The 20,657-nt window shown below is 44.2% G+C and overlaps 3 protein-coding genes across 6 annotated transcripts; 2 read left to right on the forward strand and 1 right to left on the reverse strand.

Annotated features, from left to right (window-relative positions):
* The first annotated feature begins 421 nt into the window (after nucleotides 1–421).
* Nucleotides 422–4,924, forward strand: hnrnpr (heterogeneous nuclear ribonucleoprotein R). Its single transcript, XM_079484069.1, has 11 exons — nucleotides 422–653; nucleotides 1,214–1,371; nucleotides 1,569–1,687; nucleotides 1,772–1,879; nucleotides 1,963–2,076; nucleotides 2,159–2,335; nucleotides 2,545–2,680; nucleotides 2,751–2,956; nucleotides 3,036–3,185; nucleotides 3,318–3,439; nucleotides 3,600–4,924. Exons 2-11 carry the CDS (start codon nucleotides 1,218–1,220, stop codon nucleotides 4,207–4,209), a joined length of 1,896 nt encoding a protein of 631 aa, XP_079340195.1. The 5' UTR covers nucleotides 422–653; nucleotides 1,214–1,217; the 3' UTR covers nucleotides 4,210–4,924.
* A 713-nt stretch (nucleotides 4,925–5,637) lies between these two features.
* Nucleotides 5,638–10,757, forward strand: dnajc8 (DnaJ (Hsp40) homolog, subfamily C, member 8). Its single transcript, XM_079485249.1, has 9 exons — nucleotides 5,638–5,805; nucleotides 6,055–6,156; nucleotides 6,263–6,319; nucleotides 6,506–6,572; nucleotides 7,529–7,623; nucleotides 7,727–7,798; nucleotides 9,432–9,523; nucleotides 9,621–9,696; nucleotides 9,793–10,757. Exons 1-9 carry the CDS (start codon nucleotides 5,737–5,739, stop codon nucleotides 9,913–9,915), a joined length of 753 nt encoding a protein of 250 aa, XP_079341375.1. The 5' UTR covers nucleotides 5,638–5,736; the 3' UTR covers nucleotides 9,916–10,757.
* zhx2b (zinc fingers and homeoboxes 2b) lies at nucleotides 10,589–19,832 on the reverse strand. 4 transcript variants are annotated; one of them, XM_079485244.1, is made up of 3 exons: nucleotides 19,519–19,832; nucleotides 15,023–17,010; nucleotides 10,589–11,941 (listed from the first exon to the last, which is right to left on the reverse strand). In XM_079485244.1, exon 2 carries the CDS (start codon nucleotides 16,908–16,910, stop codon nucleotides 15,054–15,056), a length of 1,857 nt encoding a protein of 618 aa, XP_079341370.1. In that variant the 5' UTR covers nucleotides 16,911–17,010; nucleotides 19,519–19,832; the 3' UTR covers nucleotides 10,589–11,941; nucleotides 15,023–15,053. The 4 variants fall into 4 exon arrangements, with proteins under 4 accessions (XP_079341370.1, XP_079341371.1, XP_079341372.1 ...); XM_079485245.1 differs by having other exon boundaries at nucleotides 10,895–11,941; nucleotides 19,708–19,832; XM_079485246.1 differs by lacking the exon at nucleotides 19,519–19,832 and adding an exon at nucleotides 18,735–19,095 and having other exon boundaries at nucleotides 10,895–11,941.
* Between the last annotated feature and the right edge of the window lie 825 nt (nucleotides 19,833–20,657).

Genomic DNA, 20,657 nt, shown 5'->3' on the forward strand with positions numbered 1-20,657 from the left:
TTTAGCTTTACATTATAATCCCATTAGCACACAAGAAAAACATGGCAAACACGCTCTTTCTGATTCTGGTGATTGATGATGTCTTGATCTGCTGAATCCGTCAGAGATAATAAACCGAGTGATCAGCCGAATATCTTTACGTTCTTGTAGTTGTTGTGATCCAGTGTTAAAATAAGACAGACAGCCGTGACAAACTGCGTGGAATAGATATGATTGACTTAAACGGACGAAGAACATTATTAATAATATTCACAGGACAGTGCACGCAGTAGCTTACAGATATGCCTAACCCGAGTTGAAAGCGAACAATGTAAAATGTTATTATTGATCTGGTGAATGCTGTTCAGGACAAAAGTGTAAACATGTTAAATCAAATTGATTTATTTATGATGCTGAAGTCGTGCGCGAGCGTCATGCGTTCCGCCCATCAGCAGTCTGTGCGGGCGCGCTCCGGTGTCCCGTGCGCCGTGACGCAGCCGGGTCCGCCGCGCGTGGAAGTGGCGCTGTTGTTTGAGCGTCGGGACAGTCTCGCGCTGTCTCGTGGGTTCATCTGAAGAGATTTTTAAACCGTGTTTCGGTAACTTCTGCCGTTCATGAACGGGGACTGATCGCGCTCGACCATTGTCTCGTGCCGTCCGGAGAACATAATCGCGGTAAGCGTGGGCTAAGGGCGTTTTAGGGGGCTGGTTTGTGGGCTTTGAATTGTGTCTTTCTCGCATTGCTATGGCTGTAGGCCGCGCGCACGGCGCGGGAATCTCCGGGTTGGCTGTTTAACGGGTTTATTGTGAGCGCGTCGGAAGATGTGATGCGCAGCAGAAGTCATATATGAGCTAAAGATCAGTAGCGTGCACATATCATAGCGAATATATAAACCCGCGCATTATAGCATCGCTATAGCACTGCTAGCATCAGCGCGGAGGGGGGGGGGGCGGAACGCTGTGCGCGCGCGCGCTGTAGAGACAGTGTATGTTTTTGAACGTTAAAGTGCGCGCACGTGTGTTTGTGAAATGTGTCTATGCTTGTGTTGAAACATGAATCAGTGGCTTGATCTTTTATTACGATGTGTGTCTTTTGTTATATTCTGTTCACTTTATTTGAGTTCTTTTGTTTTACCTGATATTCTTGTCTGATATCATATGATATGTTTCATGTCTGTGATGTGGCCTGTGGTTGACCTCTCGTGTGTGTGTGTGTGTGTGTGTGTGTGTGTCAGATAAATGGCTGCTGAGGTGAATGGCAGCTCAGGTCTGGTGAAGGAGGAAGAGGAGCCCATGGATGTGTCGGGCTCACACTCAGAGAACTATCAGACGCTGCTGGACGCTGGACTGCCACAGAAGGTTGCCGAGAGCCTGGACAACATCTTTCAGACCGGTGAGTTCTCACATGACATCATGAAAATGACCACGTCTACCTAATACACGCACACACACCCTGTAGGCCATGTATGATCATTCTAAAGAAAACATTCAAAACTTATTTTATTAAGGTGTAATGACTCAACCTCTCCGAGCGGCTGTCTGTAAAGTGGACACAAGTGAAGCACTATTGGCTGAACGTTTGTGTTTCAGGTCTGGTGGCGTATGCTGATTTGGACGAGCGAGCACTTGACGCTCTGCGGGAGTTTAATGAAGAGGGAGCGCTGTCTGTCCTGCAGCAGTTCAAAGAGTCTGACCTCTCTCATGTGCAGGTGAGATATGTTTTCTATTCTGTGTTCAGCTCAAGATTGGGTTTTCTGCACTCGGCCTGAAAGGTTCACTCTGATTGGTTACAGAATAAGAGTGCTTTCCTGTGTGGGGTGATGAAGACTTACAGACAGAGAGAAAAACAGGGCAATAAAGTTCAGGAGTCGACGAAGGGCCCTGATGAGTCTAAGATCAAGGTGAGATGTCAGCGGTTATGAACGAGATCATAGATGACAGTGTAAGACGAGTTTGGTCTCATTCTGATGTCGTTTACCCTCAGGCTCTGCTTGAGAGGACGGGATACACTCTAGATGTCACAACAGGACAGAGGAAGTATGGCGGCCCCCCGCCGGAGGAAGTGTACTCTGGCCTGCAGCCGGGCATCGGCACCGAGGTTACTCTCTTACTTCATATTCAACACGTGACGTGTGATTCCGTCGCTCATGCTCGTTCTGAAGTGTGCTTCAATCCTGCAGGTGTTTGTGGGTAAGATCCCTCGTGACCTGTACGAGGACGAGCTGGTTCCTCTGTTCGAGAACGCCGGTCCCATCTGGGATCTGAGGTTGATGATGGACCCGCTCACTGGTCAGAATCGCGGCTACGCCTTCATCACCTTCTGCAGTAAAGACGCTGCACAGGAAGCTGTCAAACTGGTCTGTGTCCACAAACATAACAAGCTTTAATGTACACGTGTTCATTTCAACTGTAGGGATTGTTGAGAGATCAACGTGTAGAGTGGTTTGTACATCTCACAGTTATCTCTCGCTCGGACACTCGTACTAAAGAAACCTGTCTGATCATGACACCTTACAGAGCTCCTGTTTTGTGGGTGTAGCTTATTTAGTTGTGTATCTCTCTTCAGTGTGACAACTATGAGATCCGCTCGGGGAAATATCTGGGCGTGTGCATCTCTGTGGCCAATAATCGTCTCTTCGTTGGATCTATTCCTAAGAATAAGACGAGGGAAAGTATCCTGGAAGACTTTGGCAAAGTTACAGGTGTGGACCAGCAAACACGTGTGTGTGATGTGTACATTGTGACAGAGGCTGACGTGCGTGCGTGTTTCAGAGGGTTTGCAGGAGGTGATTTTATACACTCAGCCAGATGATAAAAAGAAGAATCGCGGTTTCTGTTTTCTGGAGTATGAAGATCATAAATCGGCTGCTCAGGCTCGCCGCAGGCTCATGAGTGGGAAGGTGAAGGTTTGGGGAAACCCTGTGACTGTGGAATGGGCCGACCCGGTAGCTGAGCCGGACCCAGAGGTCATGGCCAAAGTGAGTAACTGTGTCTAACACAAAACACATGATGATGTTCAGGTCTTTTATTGTATTGTGTTTGTGTGTGTGTCATTAGGTAAAGGTTCTGTTTGTGCGTAAGCTGGCCACTCCTGTCACAGAGGAGCTACTAGAGAAAACCTTCTCACAGTTCGGTAAACTTGAGCGTGTCAAGAAGCTCAAAGACTACGCATTCGTTCACTTTGAGGAGCGAGATGCTGCAGTCAAGGTAAAACCCGCAATCACCACTGACATCAAGTCAGTTTAGAAGGTAGGGAATATAACATATAACAAAGAAAACATTTAGACTTAAACTTCTCTCAAGAAGTGTTTTATCAGACGTGTCTTTGTGTGCTGTCAGGCCATGCAGGAGATGAACGGGAAGGAGCTCGGCGGTGAGAAGATCGAGATCGTGCTAGCAAAGCCTCCGGATAAGAAGAGAAAAGAACGCCAAGCAGCGAGACAAACCACCAGAAACACAGGGTGAGAGTTATGTGTCTGTCCTGGGATTGATCACGTGTTGTGTGTAATGGAGTCAAGGTGTCTTTAAAGACAGCTGTCGACATGGGTTTACAAACGGCCATTACAGCAGTAAAGTGCTTAACTGTGCTAGAATAAATGTTTTCTGTCTCCACCTGTGCAGGTATGATGAGTATTATTACTATCCTCCCCCTCGCATGCCTCCTCCGGGACGCGGTCGTGGCCGTGGCGGACGGGGGGCCTACGCCTATCCGCCCGATTACTACGGTTACGAGGATTACTATGACGATTACTATGGTTACGACTACCACGATTACCGAGGCGGCTACGACGACCCATATTACGGCTATGATGACGGTTACTCTATGAGGGGGCGTGGAGGTCGTGGCAACCGTGGGGTTCCGCCTCCACCCCGAACCCGTGCCGCTCCTCCAGCCCGCGGCCGTGGCGGCTATCCTCCGAGAGGTGGGGCTCCCATGGGGGCGGGTCGGGGGGGGCGCGGGGGACGCGGCGGGCCCTTTCAGCTTCCGAGGGGCCGCGGCACTCGAGGCGCCCGGGGGAACCGTGGGGGCAACGTCGGTGGGAAGAGGAAGGCGGATATATTTAACCAGCCGGACTCCAAACGGCGTCAGACCACCAACCAGCAAAACTGGGGCACGCAACCCATTGCTCAGCAACCCCTGCAGCAGGGCTCCGATTACTCCGGTAACTACGGTTACAGCAACGACACGCTCGAGTTCTCCCAAGATTCCTACGGCCAGCAGTGGAAGTAGAGGAGCAACACCTTCCCATCCTCCTCCTGAGAAACGAGACATGTGATTGGCCAGCAGTGTTTGTTTGACTTTTCTATTCTCCGATTCCCTTGTAGATTCTGTCCGTGACCCACAACTGACTTGACAAACCCTGATAGGCTAAAGAGCAGAATGTATCTGACGCCCCTGAGCTTCACCCGAACGGGACGTTTGTCTTAGATCACTTTTATTCCTACAGTTTTCCTTGTTTTAAAATCAACAATGAACGTTTTAAAGAACATTCTGATACTTCATCAAGCGTACGTGTGAGAGGACATTAAAATCATGAAATGGTCTTTGGAGAGATGGTGTCATCCCTCCCACAGTCCTTTCTTTCAGTAGTAGTAGGGTTAGGGACTCGCTGTAAATACTGGCTGTTGACTAGAGCTTGATTTTCACCCATGACTGTTTTGTTTTGGTTTTTGCAGAAGTGGAGAAAAGAATCCACAGAAGGAAAAAAAGAGTTTTGTAGCAGGAGTGCTGTTAAACGTGTCCGTTAGCCTTTCTAGAAGTAGTTGAATTGTGTTTTTTAAAAACTGATAAACTGATATTACTTCAGAATTTTTTTTTATTTCAGGGTTTGGTCTGGCTTACCTAAAGAGCTGCGGCCGGCTGGTCTGATGTTTGTATTTATAACTTTTATTTTCTGTTGGTTTCAATAAAACTCAATCGAGCAACTTCCAAAAGAGGCTTTAAATCCAGTGTTGATATTGTGTTTTATTGCGTGTTTCCATGCATATATTTATTTGGGGCTAGTCATTGGAAATGATATCACAGTTCTATTTGTTGCCGTTGGTGGTGCAGAAATCGCACAGAAACCAATCATGAGAATCCATCATTTTCAAACAGTGCTTATTTAATAATGAAGTGAAGGGAAGATTGAGGCTATTGTCACAGGTTAGATGTCTGTGACTGGAAGGATTACGCCTGAGTCAAAGCCCTTTTACACGCATCGCTTTTCTTTTTCAATTCATTTCAGTGTTGGTTTCATATCATCATGTTTTCCAATGTGATTGAGTTAATTCCTCATACTAATTACATTTGCACAAATCACATTTTTATGTAAAATGTTAACAGTAACTGCACACATGAACACTCTTAGCATATATTCATTTGAGGCTCAAATATTAAAGAATCACTTTAAATGAGTTCTGAAGAGTTTTCAACAGGTCAAGGACATTTTTCATAAATGTCAAACAAATATGAAATTTGTGAATCAGATCACACAATACTTCTGGTTGTAATAACATCAGTAAACCCTTTTACTCGTTTCTTTTCTCGTCGTTTTAAAGAATTAAAAGCACAAACATATCTATTGAACCACTTAACAATGATCTTGTTGAATTGAAGACGTCTGGACTAAAATGTTGACGTTCATCTGCATAAAAAACGTTACAATTGCGTGTCTTTGGCGAATTTTGTATGAAGTTCACGCAAGTGGTGCTTTTATGTTGAGGACTTTAATTTTGTGAGTTGACGACTCGCGTGCGGTGACGTCACGGTGGTAAGATGGCGGCTACAGACGGAGGCGCGTCGGGCGGCAGCGGCGAAGACGCGTTTCAAACCTTTTATACAGAGGTGAGAATGAAATAAATAAACATGAAATGAACACATATCAAAATGATCAAATATCAGTTCATATAACACAACCGTTTATTAACACACATAATGAAACACAGCTGAGTGAACAATCGAACACGAGCACACACACACACACACACACATCGAAGAGAGGCAGACATGAACCCAAACACACACTGATCTCTCACTACAGATGTGATGTCTGATCTCACGACAGATGTGATGGATCTGATGTTTGTGTTCTAGGTGAAACAGATCGAGAAGAGAGATTCGGTTTTAACCTCCAAACAGCAGATCGACAGGTTACTGAGACCTGGAGCTTCATACTTTAATCTGAACCCGTTTGAAGTGAGCGAGAGTCATTTCTGTTTTGCTCATCACATCTTCATGTTTGTTTACATCTCTGACGTCCAGACGGAAAAGAAATAAAAGACAAACGTGTGTCTGTGTGCAGGTGCTTCAGATCGACCCTGAGGCCACAGATGAGGAGCTGAAGAAACGATTTCGACAGGTGAACGTCAAAAACAAACTTGATCAGTTGTTTAACTTGTTTACAGGTATCTGCTCAATGTGCTTTACAGTATAAAAGCAGGGTTTATACATCCATGGTGTGCGTTTCCTGTAACAACATCTGTTTCTGTGCGTTAGAACCCAGAGAACGTGTCTCACCGCCGTCTGTCTGTCTGTCTGTTCTCAGTTGTCAATCCTCGTCCATCCAGATAAGAATCAGGATGATCCCATCCGGGCACAGCAGGCGTTTGAAGGTAGACAGCGATGTCATTATTCAGTATCCAACATATGAAGAGTCTCATTTGCAAAAACAGAAAACCATGTTTTCTCGTGATGTTTTTATGTCAGATTGTTGCATTTTTCCTACTGTTCCTTAAAACAACCCAACTGCAGTTTGATTGATATGACTTAAAAAAAAGATTTTTAATATTTTAAAGTCTGTTTTACATTTTTAATCTGTTTTTGCAAATGACCTCTTCATGTACAGCCCTGGAAAAAAAACATTTTTGAATATCACTCCAAAATGGGCTCTGTGCATCAGCGTAGGGAGTCTAGTGACGAGCTTCCCGTGTTGTCAGAGGTCGGGAAATCAGGTTCCAGTCGAATTTCTAAAAAGACTAAACAACGTTAGGGTTTAAATTCCAAATGTACTTTTGATAAACAGTAGCCGCTCTCGAAAAACGAGCTCATATTCCACGGATAACGTGAATAATCTCACTTTAAGCATTTTCTCCCACATGAGTCCATTATAAGGAATAGCTTGAGGCTTCACGTACCAACGACCAGGGAAAGCAAATGATTAAATATCAAATGTATCATCGATATCAATTATCAACATGATATCAGAAAGGTATGTCAAGTTGTTTTAGAAATGAAACCGGAAACTAATATCTTGACCTCTGACAACACTGGAAGTTGGTCACTACGCTTGTGCACAGAGTCCAATATTTACTTTCACTAATATGTACTACATATAGGTTTGTTTGTACATGTATTTTCTGATCTCTGTCTTTCACATTGCTGTTGGATGACTTTGTCATTCCTGAGGTTTGATCCTGTTGAAATTCCACACACACTGGACTGAAATGAAATGAACACATGCTTAATGAGTGTTTAGGACAGCTGGTGATGCTGTAAAGTGAGAGAGAACACAAGCTACATGTGTGGATTTATTCAAACAATGAAACTGTGTGTGTGTGTGTACGCTCAGCGGTTGATAAGGCCTATAAATTGCTGCTGGAATCCGATCAGAAGAAGAAAGCTTTAGATGTGATTCACGCAGGGAAGGAGTATGTGGAGCACATGGTGAGAGAAACATCTGAATACTTCTGTTCCCTGTGTTTTTATTCATGACTCTGTTTATTGTGATGATGTTTTCCTGATGTTCATGTGTTGTTTCATTTCTCAGATGGCCCAAAAGAAGAAGCAGTTGAAGAAGGACGGGAAACCCTCAGATGTGGATGAGGACGACCCTGAGCTGGTATGATTTGACTCTGCAGGACTTTGTTAGGACAACCTTTTGTATTGCTGGAATTCTTCATTCTTATTGGTCAGTCATACATCATACAGTGGTCTAATAGTGCCACTACACTGAGCAATATATATCGCGATTCACACTAGGGGTGTAACAGTTCTCTGTAAAAGAATTCGGCACGTGCTTGGACCGCGGTTCATCTTTAATCTGACGACGCATTTATAATATGGTTCGTTAAAAATGATAATGTGTAAAACAGACAAAGTTAAGCTAATGTATGTTTGTCGATGGATACACGTTTAATACCTACAACAAATCAAATAACGTAGACAAATGTCAACAGGATTGACGTATGCTGTAATATGACCAGTCATTTATGCTTTCATCACCCGGGTGTTGTGAGCGTGTGAGTGCAGGTGAGACCTGAACAACACATGTTGCTGTTTAAACTAAACTCATTAAAGCCTTTTGCCAATTTAAGCATTTAAGTTCAAGATTATGTGCAAGAAAACTTGCTTGCGTGCTGTGAGAAGATCTCAGACAACATGGCGTGAATATAGAGTTGTCTTTGTAGCTGACAATTTCACACACGAAGTAGGTCAACATGCCGCCCTTGTCGAGCATCTTTATAATCATAGTAGGTTATGTCTAAACTTCGTGAACGAACAAAAAACAACCCATGTGTACAGTATCGGTGCACTGGATCCGTCGCGTTCCTCTTACTAAAATCGCGTTTCTCTTTTCCTAATATTGTATTCTGTATTTATTCAAACTGTATATCCTGCACTTGCTAATTGCACAATAAAGTTGAATCTAATCTAATCTTACAGCGACAGCACCATATTCCTGCCGTCTGTTCAATAGCTTCAGTATCTTCAATTTTGATTCATCTTTATTTCATTTGTACATATGCAATGTTATGTTTAATTGGATTACTTTAATCCATTTCTATACCTTTAAGGGAACAAGACAGTATCTTATTTAGTTTTCTGCTTTGCTCTGTTGTTTTATTGGTGCTGTTACTTGTAGCTTGATTATTTGATCTTATTTTTATTCCCTTTTCCCTGAAAATAGCACAGACCAAGCCGTGGGTCATTTGAACCGTTACACCCCTAATTCACACTGATTAAAAATGTCTAAATCGATTGTCGGTTTTCAGTAGGAAGTATTGCTCCATTAATAATCACTAGATTGAGTCGATTATGACGATTGTTGCTTTTTCAAATGCAGTTAAACATCATCGTTACATTAAATATACTTTTTTATTATTATTATGAAAATGTTTGAAGAACAGCGACAGAATATCACTTATGAAACCGATTTCATTTCCTGGAGCTGAGTGTGTGTGTTTAAATGGTTCTTCTTCGGTGTCCTATATTCAGAGTTTCTAAATCGCGAGAGCGCCCTCTGGCTTTCGGATGCTGCAGCATTTAACCCTAATTCATTAAAGAAAACTGAGCATTAGAATTGCACGATATACCGTCTAGCCCTAAACGTCCAGAAATGAAATGATATTAAGCACGGCGGTAGCACCAGACACTCATAAACCTGGCCTGAGGCCTCATTCACTCTGGTTCATATATCTAACAGCAGAATGTCTACAAATAGTGACTTGACCTGATCTGTTGTGTGTCTGTAGTTCAGGCAGGCGGTTTATAAACAGACCATGAAACTATTTGCTGAACTGGAGATCAAGAGAAAAGAGCGAGACGCAAAGGATATGCATGAAAGGTAAGACACACACACACACACACGTACACGTGTGTGTTTAGAGCATCTGCTGTGGTTAAATTCGGTTGTTTGTGAATGAGTTTCTCTTTCCTTGCAGAAAAAGGCAGAGGGAGGAGGAGATTGAGACACAGGAGCGAGCGAAGAGAGAGAGAGAGTGGCAGAAAAACTTTGAGGTTCAGCTTAAACATGAGCTCAAGAACACCATTTCTTGAGGACTATCTGGTTTCATTCAGATGGAAAGATGGACGTGTTTTTTCTGTCTCTTTTAGGAGACCCGTGATGGACGTGTGGACAGCTGGAGACATTTCCAGGCCAAAGGAAAAACTAAGAAAGAGAAGAAAAACCGAACCTTCCTGAAGCCGCCAAAAGTCAAAATGGAGCAGCGAGAATAAGACATACTTCTCTTCATTCTGTACATATTAGAATTGTGATTCTTCTGTAGTATAAAAGAAATTTCAGAGCATGATGTTGTTTTTCTAACTCTTGTTTTATGTTCTTCTGCAAATAAACATTTATTTGTAGATATTTGCTGTTGTATGTTTTTTAATGTTGTAAACAATTAAACTGTTGTTGTGTTGATGCTTTTTGGTAAATATTCGTCCTGTATTTTCTACTAAAGAATCTGTGTGATTTTGTCTAGAAACGTAAAATTAAACACATCTTATGCATAATGCATTATGAACTTGTTTCAAAACGTTGAAACAACTTGAACTGTACAAAGCGTTTGCTGGAGAAACATTAAACACATGAACGTTGATCATCTGAATGAAAGCAGGTTGTGTGATTGGTGATTCCGGCAGGTGGCGCTGTGACGTCACAAACGTCATTAAAGCCGCACAATGGGCACATGATCACAACATAAACACACGCACACACAAGGTCTGGGCCGAATTAACGTTCCGACAAAACAACAATTATGTTACTAAGACAAACAAAAGCCGAACAACTAAACTTTTGTTTTTCTGTTTAGGATAATGGCAAAAACTGAGCACTTGAGATCCACTACTGACACGTTTTGGTTTAGACTTTTGTTGTGCACATTGAATACAAATCTGGAGATTCAAGGCACATCCACACATCTTTATTTTCCTGAAAACAAGGTGATCTTTTCATATCACTTATTATTTAACATCTTGGTCACAATCCGATAAAACGTCTCTTGATGAGACATCAGTTCAGTCATTTCATCATTGCTTACTGAACAAATACAATTTAGTTGATAGTGTGATTAAATATATGTAAATGTTAGAAAGTCAGTCAGTATTTTCTGTTCAAGCTGCAGGACTCTCTATAGAAGTCTATAAATATAAACATGAATGAATGCGATTCTCTTCAGTTTCATTGAAATAACTCAACATGTCAACATTAGTTCTATATCTTCTGTTATTTTAATCCTATTACAATTTCCATGTGGAATCATGTTTATTTTCTTGATCATGTGTTTGTTTGGGGTTTCATCGTTCAGTCAAGGGTCTACAGACACATACAGTAATTCTGGCACATTTACACTCATGTTTATGAATCTGATCACACATCTCTGGTTCAGTCTCTTGTTTGTGAATGTCTGGAGGTCAAACACACATTGTCTGATAACACTGATCAGTGCTCTTAACATGGTTTAAACATTATAAGAGTCACATGACTGTTGTTGCTATACGCTTGCTGTGTGTTTGTTTAAGAGTCCTCAGTGATTCTTCAGCTGTCGCACGCACGCACGCACGGCTTTATATAGGCAATGTGAGGTCATGTTATATAACAGAACAGACGTCTGACCTAAATTATACCAGAGAGAGAGAGAGAGAGAGAGCTCTATACGTGTCTTACATGTTGTTATGATTGTAGTGTTAGCACAGTATTCTTTACACAAGAATAAACTACATATGAACATCAAGCTTTTACTTTATCAGCGGTTACATACAAACACTACAGAACACAATCACATACAGATGAGATGGACTTTGTGTTATATGACCAACTGCTACAAAACAACACCCTTTGTGTGTGTGTGTGTGTGTGCGTGCGTGTCTGTGCGTGCGCGTGTGTGCGTGCGTGTGTGCGTGCGTGCGTGTGTGTCTGCGCGTGCATGTGTGTGTGCGTGCTTGCTTGCGTGTCCGTGCATGCATGTGCATGTGTGTAGAATGTATCATTTGTTTGTAAAAGGGGAATGATTATGGACCATGGCAGGATTTCTATATAATGTGACAATAGAAAAACTCACTAGAACTTGCTCCTATTAAAAAATACTTTAAAAGAATGTCCCATACAATTGTTCAAATCTGCAGCAGAAATATATTTACAAGAATCAAACTATAGAAACATGAGTCCAGTTTTGGCACAACATCCAGATGATCCACACAACGGTCACACACCTGAGAAGAGCCATGAGCTGTGTAAAGTGACAGCGTCTGTATTTCTCACCTGTGGACAGAAAAACACAACGGCTCAGAATCTCTCAATCATCTAAACCAAAAGATGAAACCTGACAACAAATATTTACATTTAGTCATTTAGCAGACACTTTTATCCAAAGTGACTTACAGATGAGGAAACATTGGAAGCAATTATAACAACATAGGCAACAAAATACATAAGTGCATCAAACTAGTCCATTAAAGCCCAGCACAGTATACAAAGCTAAGAATGGTGAGGTTAGAATTAGAATAATTAGAATAATAAGAAGAAAGAAAGGGAAAAGAATTAGAGGTGAAAATCAATCAGAGACGTGTTGATGGAAGAGATGCGTTTTCAGGCGTTTTTTAAAGATGGCAACCGAGTCTGCTGATCTTGTAGCAGCTGGTAGATCATTCCACCAATGTGGAACAGATCCAGAGAAGGTACGGGAGAGTGACTTTTTTCCTTTTTGGGATGGTACCACTAGTCGTTGTCCCTTTGCAGACCACAGTGATCTGGCAGGAACATAGATCTGCATTAGCGAGTGGAGATATGACGGTGCAGACCCGGTGTTGGTCTTGTAGGCCAGGAGCATAGCTTTGAACTTTATGCGGGCGGCAACAGGGAGCCAGTGTAACCTGATGAAGAGCGGAGTTACATGCGCTCTCTTCGGTTCATTGAAGACCACTCTTGCCGCCGCATTCTGGATCATCTGGAGAGGTTTGATTGTGCAAGCAGGAAGTCCAGCCAGAAGCGCATTGCAATAACCCAGTTTGGACAAGACAAGAGTCTGGACTAGGACTTGCGTAGAGTGCTCTGATAGGAAAGGTGTAATTTTCCTAATGTTGTAGAGGATGAATCTACAGGACCGGGTGGCGCTGGCAACATGACTTGTGAGGTTAAGCCGATCATCGATTACCACCCACAGGTGTAATACGGTGTAATAGTTGATGAGCCTAGTTGAATGGCAAGGTTGTGGTAAATCTTTGGATTGGCTGGGATCACAAGCAGTTCCGTTTTTGCTAGGTTCAGCTGCAGGTGATGATGCTTCGTCTAAAGTGAGATGTCACTCAGGCATGCCGCGATGCGAGTAGAGTTGTGTGTCGTCGGCATAGCAGTGATAGGAGAAGCCATGCTTCTGAATGACCGTGCCGAGGGATGTCATGTAAATGGAGAAGAGTAGCGGTCCAAGCACTGAGCCCTGTGGCACCCCCGTGTTGAGCTGTTGGCACGCGGAGACCTCATCTTTCCAGGATACTCTGAATGACCTACTCAAGAGGTAGGACTCGAACCATTGCAACACCATTCCAGAGACACCCATAGCACTGAGAGAAGCCAGGAGGATGTGATGATTCACAGTGTCAAAAGCAGCAGACAGATCCAGTAGGATGAGCACAGATGACATGGATGATGCTTTTGCCAGTCTCAGGGCTTCGATGACTGAGAAAAGTGCAGTCTCTGTGGAATGACCGGTCTTGAAACCAGACTGATTGCTGTCCAGGAGGTTGTTTCGCATGAGAAAGGAGGAGAGCTGGTTGAACACAATTCGCTCCAGAGCTTTGGCAATGAAGGGAAGAAGGGAAACCGGCCTGTAGTTTTCTAGCAGTGTAGGGTCGAGGGTGGGTTTCTTTAGAAGCGGTGTGATGCGGGCCTCTTTGAACACTGTGGGAAATGTCCCAGTGGTGAGCGAAGAGTTGATGATGTGGGTCAGAGCAGGCACAACCGTTGGAGAGATGGCCTGGAGGAGATGGGATCCAGTGGGCAGGTTGTAGGGTGGTTGGAACCGCTTCAGACAGAGGAGGAGAGGCGGGGAGAACACACGTGTCAGGGATGTGGGCGGGTTCAACAGATGGTGGCGTAGAGAACTGGCTGCTGATGGCAATAGTTTTCCTTACGAAGGACGATGCAAAATCAGCAGCTGTTAACTCCGATGAAGGTGCGGGAGCAGGCGGACAGAGGAGAGCAGAGAAGGTTTTGAAGAGTGTGCGAGAGTCTGGAGGGTTGCAGATCTTCGAGTGATAGTAATCTGTTTTTGCAGAGGTGACGTCAACAGAGAAAGTAGAGAGAAGAGATTGGAAGAGAGAGAGGTCAGCAGGGTCTTTTGACTTGCGCCATTTTCTCTCAGCTGACCGGAGGCTGGCGAGATGCTCACGCAGTACATCCGATAACCAGGGAGCCAACAGGTATGCACAGGCTGGTCCAGATGCAAGAGGGCATAGGTTGTCCAAGCAGGATGTAAGCATTGAACACAGAGTGTCTGTGGCTCTGTCTGTATTCAAAAGAGAGCTCCTCAGAGGGGGGGAGTGCAGAGAAGACAGCAGAGGAAAAACAGGAGGGAGGGAGGGTCCGCAGGTTGCGCCAGAAAGTGACCATTGGTAAGACATCTGCGACGTCCGGAGCAGTGAGGTCGAGGGTGACCAGGAAGTGATCAGACGTGTGCAGCGGGCTGACCTGAGAGTGATGAGTGGAGCAGTACCTTGTGAAGATCAGATCTAGATGGTTTCCAGACTTGTGGGTTGGTGATGTGGAAACCTGCTTGAGGAGAAATTATGCGGTCAGGTTGATGAAGTCAGCAGCCTGTGGCTTTCCAATGTGGATGTTGAAGTCTCCTAGTACCACCAGAGGAGTACCATCCTCAGGGAAGGATGAAAGAAGCACATCCAGCTCCTCCAAGAATTGTCCAAGCTGACCTGGGGGACGATAAATATAACTTTTAACAGGGTGAGTGATAGTAACAGCATGAAACTCAAAGGAGCTGTTGTCGCACATGGGTGTTAGCTGTTTGAATTTCCAGTCTTTGGGGATAAGTTGACCGGTGCCTCCACCCCTTCCTGTGATGCGAGGGCTGTGGGAGAAAGTGAGGTTATGGGAGAAGGCAGCGGGACCGGCAGAGTGCTCTGGTTTGATCCATGTTTCTGTAAGTGCTACAATGGAAAGACCAGAATGTTTAACAAAAGCTGTAATGAAATCTGCTTTGTTCAATACAAACGCGTTTAATGATACACGTATACGATTCCCTCCTGTAACGTCCATCAGTGGTGTGTCATTTCACACTTTGCACAAGAATCACACAACAGTCTTTTAAATGTACTGAAGAAGAACACTCACCTCATCTTCAGCTTTGAATCTGTGACAATCCCTACAGCATTACACCCGTCACCCCGCTCAGCGCTCCTTCACCAGCGTTCACATGTGGCCAGCGTTGACTCGTCGTTCTGTTGAAGCGGTCTTCTGTCTCTGGGCTGTTGGCTATCACGTTCTCCTCTGTAAGCAGGTTTCCCGTGGAGCCGCCTGCAGTCCTGCATCCATTTTGCTCTCCGAACATCTCCTCCTGCTCCAGAAATCCACCCGACCGAGCCCTGAACCGCCGGACAAAGTCTGTGTGAGCAAACCCTTTGTCCAGCTCAACAGGCCATGGCGTTTGGACAAAGACATGTCTGAGCAGACTCATGGACTCGCTGTGGGCGGGACCGTGAATGAGAGACTCTTTTCTACAGCCCATGGAGTTCAGCAGGGCCTGCTCTAGATCATCACGAAGCGCTCGTCGCTCCAGGAACCAGCTTTCAATTTCCTCTCTGGACAATCCGGTGGTGATCGTGAGGTGGTCCACTTCATTGAAGGATGAGAAGCTGTTCTTCTGAAAACTCTCCTCTAACAGTGTCATTTGTCCAGAACTCTTGCCCTTCACTCGCTCTAACAGAGGAAAATGAGTGGGGACAGAACGCTCACTCACATCATTCTGACTGCTGGAGCATGTGAACATTGATGACGGTCTCAGTGACTCAAAAGCACTGTCTGGACCGCGTGGAGTCTGAACGATTGTTGGTCTGCTGCTGTTTTTGTATGAGTCCATTTGCTGAAGAACAGCAGATCTTTTTAGATTGGTGGACACTATCGGTGTCAAAGGAAGTCTTTGTTTGGGCACCACTGCTGGACGTTCCACACGTGTCTTCTCTTTAAATGGAACTGTCAGTACTTTCTCCCAAGATGCAACGACAGGAACCTTAAAATGTGAGGCAAGAAAAGAAGCAGGGCTGGATCGCTTTCTCTCTGGGAACACTGGAGAAGCTGGAGCTGGCATCATAAACAAGCTCTCACACACAGAGCGTTTGATGTCTGACGTCAACAGAGGAGTTTGTAAAGAACGTTTAAGTGTCCGACTGCCTGCTATCACATGACCATCAGACGGACTGAGTTTGTGTGGTGAGGTGTGCTGAGGAGGCCATACACTGCCACTGAACAGTGTCTTACGGGCTTCTTCCACCTCTTCAGGTGACCAGGTGATGCCCTGTTTCAGACGCTGCGTGGTAAACCAGACTCTGATCTGTTCTTCAGGGTGCTTTGAGGCAGCTGTGAGCCAGGAGAGCTCTGCGTGGGTTGGGTACGGGAATCTGTTAAAAGATGCCATGAGCGTTGAGTTGCCGTCCAGATCTGGATTGTACTTGTAGGTGTAAAGAGGAACCGCAAGTGTTGGAGTTGTGCTGAGGTTGGGAGGTCGCTGTAACAGAGGTGTGACGTGACACGTGGGTTCTGGAATGATGATTGTACCATTTACACATACTGCTCTGATGTCATCCTTCAACATCAGACTGTCTAGATGACAGTCCACCTGTGCTTGTATTTCTGACATTTTCACGTTGTCTTCGGCTACTGGACTGCTTTTGGGAACATGTGGCAGGTCATCTCCTGCACCCTGAAGAACAGATTTATTCAGTTTGATCTGCTTGCACCTTTTGTCTGGGTGTTGTGTTGTGTTATGATATGAGAGGGTTTCAGAGTTGGTGGCACTGAAACTGCAGACGGTGCACCGGTAGAGGATGTGGAATGGTCCTTCAGATTGAGGCGAGTCCTCACACTCTCCGCAGTGGTGTCGGTTCAGCACGTAGAGGGAACTCTGCTCATCATCATCATCATCATCATCATTAAATGTCTCTAATGCAAGATCCACAGTTTCACGGACCATGCACGGGATGAATGACTTCCTTCGGCTGGACATGATGGGTATGATGAGGGAGTTTAGTGAGGTGAGTGGGGATCAGGACACTCCCTCAGACGGGGAGCATCAGCTGTAACACAGATTTTCATGAAGATCTCACCTGCACACAGAGAACAAATAAAGAAAACATTATAAATTTAACAGAGGATGAAATTAAATCATCCTCATCAAATGCTGTTGTTGTTCTAGAAGACACATGCTAAAATCTCATGAATAAAAGACCATCTGAAGTCCCATCCTTCCTTTACTGAAATGATATTCAAGTTCATCTGAAACATGATTTTATTATTCAAGAGTTTTGAGAGAAAACCCCTCTTAAGCTCCAGCAACTGACTTCTGATGATCAACACGAGAGATGTGAGTTCAGTTCTTTACAGAGAAAGACTAAAGACTAGATGACCAAATGTATAATATGTAATGTAAGTCGCTTTGGATAAAAGTGTCGGCCAAATTAATAAATGTAAATACGGCTAGAGAGAAAGAAACCAAAAGAGAGAAAAGCAAGGATGCTCAGGTTCTTGTCAACATGTGAAAAATGTGAAACAGGTTTGAATCGATTTGAAATGAATCCCAGACGTTTGAGCTCTAACAGAGACGTGCTCGAGGCCTGCGGTGTGCGCACACACACACACACACACACACACACACGTGCGCACGCACGTCATGTCAGAGATCATCAAAAATGAAATCCACACAACTTCGAACGAGATGAAACGATACTAGCTTCATGTTTGTTTCTATCACTTCAGCGTGTCTTGAATTTGGAATGATTTTAAAACTTTGGTTTTAGTGACAAGTAAGCCAAATTATACATATTGTCATTCAGGATCCAATAAAAAACACACAAGTGCCATCAGAAGCTTGAGGATAACCCGTCTGTGTCAGGTGTGTAATATTAATGAAACAGACGAAGGGCGACCCGGCGAAGCCTCTCGGCGGCGTGTGATGAAGAATTTTAATATGGAACACATTGCTGCTGGTGGAGGGAATAAATTGCTTTTCTTTCTCTCCTGATTAGAAATGTAAAAATGTTAAGCCAAGCTTCATTTCCATGTCGTTGTTATGGCAACAGTGAGTGTGAGACAGCCTAGCGATGCTGTATGTTCAGTAATTACAGCGGCCTGACAGCATCCAGCACAGCAGGGAGAAACACGCATGTGTGTAATTAGACAGGCGTGCTGGAGGAGAGACACCAGTGAACATGTGAGTAATGACCCAATCACACTCAAGACTGAAGGAATCACCGCAGCGATGAGCCCGTCACACACACACACAGTGTGACATCATTCACTGAAGCTCATGTCATTCTGAACCCGTTAGGGTTTTTCCACAGAACACAAGAGAAGAAAAAATCATCTGGTTTCATTATGTCTCAGTATCAAAAAATAAAGACACTTTTATGAAACATCACTTTCTTTTTTACATCACCGCGTTGAACAGACACGATCTGAAACACGGTTTAAAATCTGAAATCATTCACATCAGACTCATCTCCCATCACTTCTCCCTCTGGACTCTACACACTGTTACCATAGCAACCGCTGCCAAGCTTCAGGTGAATGAATGAACGAAGCGCTGCAGAAAACATCAGACACAGGTACACAAACTCAACTAAAGGCTTTCAGTTTCAATCTGAACGTCACCACCATAAATACTGTCAACACAACAGGAGCATTTCAAACTATACAGTAACAGGTTAGGCTTTTAAGGTCTCAATTTAACATTTGATTTGATCTAGAACAAAGATGACTGACACAGCAGGGGCGTGTCTCTGAGGAATGTGTTCAATTAGAATAAACAACAACAGAGTTCATTCATCCTTACTTCATTCAAGAGTTTCTGTCTAGCTATCAGGAAGAAGCGTAAAGGAGCTGGCCAATGAGGGTGCAGCGTCGAGCCCCGCCCACACCCAATCAGATTTAATACAGGAATTCTGTCTCCAGCCAAACTATTCACTTGAAGCACGCACGCAGTGATTGCGTGCTCGTGCTCGTGCTCGCGCTCCTTACACTAGTGTAGCTTTAACATCCCGACACAGCGTTTGCTGCACTTCTGTGAAGCGGCCTTGGAACTTGGTCCCCTTGGAAACGTGTGACGTGGCAGATTTATGTGACTGACTGACGACAAGCTCCAGCTGAGATATGCTCGTGCACATACTGACGTGTACACCTATCTGACCTTCTGAGCTTGATTGGTCCACTCAGCAGTGACATCATCATGTTCATTATTCATCAGGACAAGTCAACATCAATTTATTCATTCTTTAAATATTTGAAAAAACGGAATATTTGATGAACTCATTAATTATATGATGATGTTTGATATACTGTGTAGATTTGAATGGAATGGAAACTATTTGAAATAGTTTATTGTAACTAATCTAAAATAACCGCTTCTAGACGGACTGACCAATCAAACTCGATATCTGTTGACACACGTCATCACGCACAAGAACAACCATCACTCACTCACTTCAATGAATCATATGATATGTGACGGTCAATAACTCGGCAGGTGAACGAATGAATGAGGCTCGTGACAAAGTCACACCGAACATCATCCGCGCACACGCACACACAAACACAAACACGCACACGAATGAACTTACTGAAAGTGTTCCGTTCGTTTGTAAGGGCTGGAGCTCGCGTGCACATGCACCGGACATCGGCGTGAGCTCAGAGTTCGAGTCCAGCGGTAGCGCGCTCGCCGGTGGCTGGAGGCGCGAGCGATTCCTTTCGCTTAAAACTTTTAACGGTCGGTCCTGAAAGTAACCGTAAGTTAAAACCGCGATTCTTACCCGATATAAACTCGTCATGACGCCCCGGTCGAGCTCAGAGAAACCCGAAGACGAGAAGTGAGGGGGAGTCGAGCACGGGAGATCTACGAGAACCGACACGTGAGCGCGCGCGTCAGAGCGTGCGCAAGGGATTTCATTCAGTAACCGGTTTAATGCCCCACTACAAACCGCGATATTTCCATCGTCATTATTCACATGAAAGACATTTATTCACCAAACCGCCATCAGTGCGAATATTGAAAGATTATCTGACATTTAAATGTTTGATTCAATTCATTAACGTTGTCCATAGTGTAGAGAAATTACAATTTAATGTTCAGAAGTAAATAAATACTGTGATAATAACAACACTTGACGATTCACATCCCAGCAAGTGTTTAATTTGACTGCTCCACATAATTCGGTCAAATTCTGTTTTCTTTAAATGAGCGTGTGCGAGCGCGTGCGTGTGATTGTGTGAAAATGAGTGTGTGTGTGTGTGTGTGACAGTGAGTGAGTGAGTGTGTGACAGTGAGTGAGTGAGTGAGTGTGTGTGTGACAGTGAGTGTGTGTGACAGTGAGTGTGTGTGTGTGTGACAGTGAGTGTGTGTGACAGTGAGTGAGTGAGTGTGTGTGTGTGTGTGTGTGACAGTGAGTGAGTGAGTGTGTGTGTGTGACAGTGAGTGAGTGTGTGTGTGACAGTGAGTGTGTGTGTGTTTGTGACAGTGAGTGTGTGTGACAGTGAGTGTGTGTGTGACAGTGAGTGTGTGTGAGACAGTGAGTGTGTGTGAGACAGTGAGTGTGTGTGTGTTTGTGACAGTGAGTGCGTGTGTGTGACAGTGAGTGTGTGTGAGACAGTGAGTGTGTGTGTGTCTGTGTGTGACTGTGACAGTGAGTGTGCGTTTGATTTGTTTAGGGTCTGGTTAAGTATTTTAGTGCTGAATCAGTTTTGAATCTGATCGATTTTTCTA

The sequence above is a fragment of the Barbatula barbatula genome (assembly GCF_947034865.1).
Source record: "Barbatula barbatula genome assembly, chromosome: 21".
Lineage (NCBI taxonomy): Eukaryota > Metazoa > Chordata > Actinopteri > Cypriniformes > Nemacheilidae > Barbatula > Barbatula barbatula.